The following is a 5,166-nucleotide window of genomic DNA, read 5'->3' on the forward strand; positions in this document are numbered from 1 at the left end:
TACGTGAGTGCGAAGAGCTTAAAATGCTGGCCGACAGGAAGAATGCCCGAAAATTTTACCAGAGAGTTGCCTATACGCCGCTGTCTGAATTTGGCATCCCCTCAAAACTCATACGGCTGTGTAAAATGACGTTGAGTAATACCACCAGCTCCGTCAGAATTAGGAAAGACCTCTCCCAGCCGTTCGCCACAAAACGGGGTTTCAGACAGGGCGACTCCCTTTCATGTGACTTCTTTAATCTGATGTTGGAGAAGATAATAAGAGCTGCAGAGCTGAACCGCTCAGGAACAATTTACTACAAGAGCGTGTAATTGCTGGCTTATGCCGATGACAGCGACATCATCGGTAATAAAAACCGCGAAGAGTATTCTGCCTTTTCCAAGTAGGATAGGGAAGCAAAGCGAATAGGTCTGGTGGTAAACGAGGACAAGACGAAGTATCTCCTGTCATCAAACAAACAGTCAGCACATTCGCGCCTTGGCCCCCACGTAACTGTTGACAGTTACAATTTCGAGAAAGTAGAGAATTTCGTTTACTTGGGAACCAGCATTAACACCGATAATTGTGTCAGCATTGAAATCCAACGCAGAATCACTCTTGCCAACAAGTGCTACTTTGGACTGAGTAGGCAATTCAGGAGTAAAGTCCTCTCTCGACGTACGAAAACCACGCTCTTTAAGTCACTCATCATGCCCGTGATGGTATATGGCGCAGAAGCATGGACAATGACAACATCCGATGAGGCGGCTCTTGGAGTGTTTGAGAGAAAGGTTTTTCGGAAGATTTGCGGGCCTTTACACGTTGGCGACGGCGATTACCGCAGACGATGGAATGATGAGCTGTATGAGCTTTGCAACGATATGGACATAGTGCAGCGAATTACAAAACAGCGGCTCCTGTGGCTTGGTCATGTCGTTCGAATGGACACCGACGCTCCAGCTCTGAAAGTTTTCAACTCGGAACCCGCTGGTGGTAGCAGAGGAAGAGGGAGGCCCCCACTGCGATGGAAAGATCAGGTGGAGGACTTTGCTTCACTTGGCGTTTCCAATTGGCGTCAGTTGGCACAGAGGAGAAACGACGGGCGTGCTTTGCTGAACTCGGCCAAAATCGCTTAGGCGGTTACAGCGCCGCAAAAGAAGAAGAGTTTGGAAAATAAAAATAAAAAAATAAAAATTTGGCCTTTGATAACCCATTAAAAAAGGAAATTTCTTACTTTAAAAATTTGGTGGCAACCCTATTTGGAAATACGCTGGGATGAAGAGTACATACGTATATTGAGCGTATTCAAAAAAATGCTTTTTGAAATTAACAAAGTACATTTTTGTATTAAAAATACATGCAATCCTCACCGCAAATATTTTCGGACTAATGTTATCAAAAATAACTTTCATTTTATACCCATATTGCGGCGTTTTAGTTAAATTTTGTAGAATCGAAAATAAGTGCCAATTAGTATATACTAAGCAAATCAGGGAAAAAATTTGTTATACCAAAATGAGTCGCAGCACTAAGAAGTCAGTCGAATGATTTACGTGATTTTAGTCTTTTATAGTAACAAAAAATGTACAAACGGCAGCGGAACGACGAGAATGCGACAGAACGCAAAATCACACTAACACCCCTCCAGTATTGCTGGGGTCAATCGCTACTTTTGAACCGCTACTGCACCGACTCCTAGGTAAGTAGCTACTCTATTAACCCGTGGTAGTGCACATGGTAGTGCAGAGCCGAACCAATCGTAAGCAGAATAGCGAAAAACTACGACAGAGGGCGCCCATAAATTACGCAAGTGGCTACTTTAGTAACTCCCGGTAGTAGAGAGAGTTAATGGTGACTACCGCCTAGGACATTGCCTTGTAAAAGTAATCGATGAATACACTGCAAGTAGTCGGTCAGTAATTGACGGAGTTTATCACGTAGCTACCGATTTAGCAGCCCTGTAGTCGCTCCCCCGTACTGCAGGGGCTGGAGTCAATCGCTACTTTTGAACCGCTACTGCACCGACTCCAAGGTAAGTAGCTTCTCTATTAACCCGTGGCAGTGCACATGGTAGTGCAGAGTCGAACCAGTCATAAGTAGAATAGCGAAAAACTACGACAGAGGGCGCCCATAAATCACGCAAGTGACTACTTTAGTAACTCCCGGTAGTGCAAAGAGAGCCGATGGTGACTACCGCCTAGGACATTGCCTTGTAAAAGTAATCGATGAAATACACTACGTACCTAGCTACCGATTCAGCAGTCCTGTAGTCACTCCCCCGTACTGCAAGGATGTTTATGGTAGCGACCGTATGTGACACAAAGCAGAACATAATTAATATTCAACTTATTCAAGAAGCACCAATAGTTCAGTGCAATGATTTAAGTCTTTAACTCGAACAAATAAGTAAAACCCAGCTGGTAGACTATACTATATACAGACAAAAATTGCCGGCACAAATAAGGTTAAGTATATTTTGAGTGTGTTCTTGTTTTGGTGGAATTATTCATAGCAGTTTTTGGAATTAGTATGAGTACTCATTTGCACCAATTGTTATGGATCATGAATAAGTACACCAATATTATTATTACTCAAAGCCGGTCTCTGATGGAAATTTAACAGCTCTGTATACTACATACATCCTGCTCGTTATGATTGAATCACTTAATGGAACAAGTAGTCCCACCACTCTAGGTATAGAATTCATTGTAAATGAAGCATTAATTTATTCTTACCTTCGATGTTCATTACGGGATCCTTTGAATCCTCCGGTTCTTTTAATTTGCGCTTTTTGATTGTAATTAGATTTTCATTAACTACAATATCTCCGGATTTTTTCGGACCACTATCATCTGAGGGCGTTTTTAATTCCGTAGGTTCATTCGAAATAATTTTCATTACTTCTTCATTTTTGACATCAAATCTGTCAAGAATTTCTGTTTCCATTGCTTCGAAATTATCGACATCAAATTCACGAGCAGTTGTATGCACTATTAAGGCACTGAGATGAACATCACCCCCTTTTTCAAGTTCAGGCGGCTGCGTACAATATTTAATTTTACCACTATTCCAGTCATTAATTACACTTCGAGCTGCTGCAACAACATCTGGCACACCTTTCTTCAAAAATTTTCCTGTAATTAAAAAACAAAAATTTTTATATTAATAAAATCAGTCGCAAATATACACCCTTGTAGTCACCTGATTAAGTTAAGCGACATTTTGACCAGTTTTGGTTATTTCTCTTTTGTCTATTTAATGTTTAGATAACCAGCACCCAGAGCTGGGTCGTAATGATTCCTTTAGGAATTAAATAACTGCCAATTACAGATTACAAGGAATTGTAATTGGAATAAATTACGTGCTAGTAATGTAATTTTTTTCCAATTCTTTGAAAGGAATTGAAAATGTATATGATTTTTTTTTTAATTCCATTACCTGGAATTGCAAGAGTACTTTAGTTTTTTCAATTACTCAAAGAAATTGTAAAAGTAATCGAGAAACTGAAAGTTTATTCACGAATGAACAATGTGGAATTTTTGTTGTGGTCAAAGATTAAAATCGAAAGCACGCATTGGACATCTTCTATGTATATCTATATATATAAAAAAATTTTGTGTTCGTATGTCACGGTCATCAAAACCCGAAACGGCTGAACCGATTTGAATATTTTTTTTTATTATTCGGTATAATACCAGAACCATTGATATCGCAAAAGTTGGGAGGGTTGCCACCTATTTTAAAATTTTTAAACCCAATTATATTAATAAAATTAATTAATTATTACAATATGGGTATCAAGTTAAAGAGGTTTAAGAAAGATAACTGCTGGAAGTACTTTTGACGAGGGTTGCCACCTATTTGAAACTTTAAACTCAGTCAAATTATTAAAAAAAAAAATGAAATATTGGCATGTGGGTGTCAAACTAAAGAGTTTTAAGAAGGCTTACTGCCGAAAATGTGTTTGAGGAGGGTTGCCATCTGTTTGAAAATTTAACTAAATTACATTGATAAAATAAATAAAATATTACAATATGGGTATCAAATTAAAGAGGTTTAAGAAAGATAACAGTTACAAATATTTTTGAGGGGGGCTGCCACCTATTTGGAAATTGTAACTCAGTTAAATTGATAAAGTAAATGAAATGTTGGCACGTGGGTGTCAAACTAAAGAGTTTTAAAAAGGCTTACAGTCTACCATGAACACTTCCAGAAATATGCAATATCAAAAGTTCGGTTTATATGGGAGGTGCCACGCCCCATTCTCCAACCATGTAAATTTTTCTCCATGAGTATGGAATTGGTCTTATATATGTATATATCACCATACCCAGTTCTAGTCCTCTACCACAAATATATGCAGTTTGAAAAATTCGGTTCGTATGGGAGGTGCCACGCCCCCTTTCTATATCGAAACTTTTTTAGCCTATAACCATCCTTGGAAAGTCTGCAGTAGATTCCGAAATTTCAAAAAAATCGGTACGGCCTTTCTCGAGCTTTGCGAACAGAAAAAAACGCCTTTCAAAATATATATTAGTATAGACTAGCCAATAACTGCTTGTTTTGCGGCTTAAAACACTACTACCGATGAAAATCGATGGATAAATAAACAAGTTTGCTAGGGTTAAGTGAAAGTGCAATAATTGTTTGTATGAAATACTAGCAGGAAATAATGTTACCCATACACCATATCGTACATGACCGTATGACCATGTTAAAGTTTGAATTTTTTCATTCGCAATGAAAACTAAAAATGAAAATAACTGGACTAAATGACATTATCTAAAAAAAAAACGATTTTACGTCTTTCGGCGTTTTTTGTGTAATTTTAGCGTCGTTACATTGTTATCATCAAAATTTTGCCATAGCAATGAAATTTGTTTATAAAACTCTTAGGAGGTAGGATCTCCAGTCCCACAGGGTTCGTAATTCAAGTGGACTCTATCCTCATTTGTAACGCGGGATACCAGTAAGAGTACTTCAAAGGCCCCAGAAGGCACGCCATTTTGGGTAGAATTAACTTAGTGTATTTTTATAGATACGCAGGGATTAGTCCAAGAGAACAGCAGTGCCCAAGGCAGCAACATTTATGGGTCTCATCTGCCGCGAAGCGCGTTCGCGGTAGGATCTGGAAAATTTAACCGTTACCCTATAAACTGAACAGCTACAGTTTAAGCTATTCAGTTT

At 38.7% G+C, this 5,166-nt stretch overlaps 1 protein-coding gene across 1 annotated transcript in view; it reads right to left on the reverse strand.

The window, feature by feature from the left end:
- LOC118749844 (guanine nucleotide-binding protein-like 3 homolog) overlaps window positions 1–5,166 on the reverse strand; it is a gene marked incomplete at both ends in the record, with an annotated part of 48,452 nt that overhangs the window by 6,437 nt on the left and 36,849 nt on the right. Inside the window, 1 exon segment of the mRNA XM_036484627.1 lies at window positions 2,715–3,113. Coding sequence (XP_036340520.1) covers window positions 2,715–3,113 — 399 coding nt within the window.

This window comes from Rhagoletis pomonella, unplaced genomic scaffold, assembly GCF_013731165.1.
Source record: "Rhagoletis pomonella isolate Grant_MI unplaced genomic scaffold, Rhpom_1.0 Rhpom_scaffold_00001, whole genome shotgun sequence".
Lineage (NCBI taxonomy): Eukaryota > Metazoa > Arthropoda > Insecta > Diptera > Tephritidae > Rhagoletis > Rhagoletis pomonella.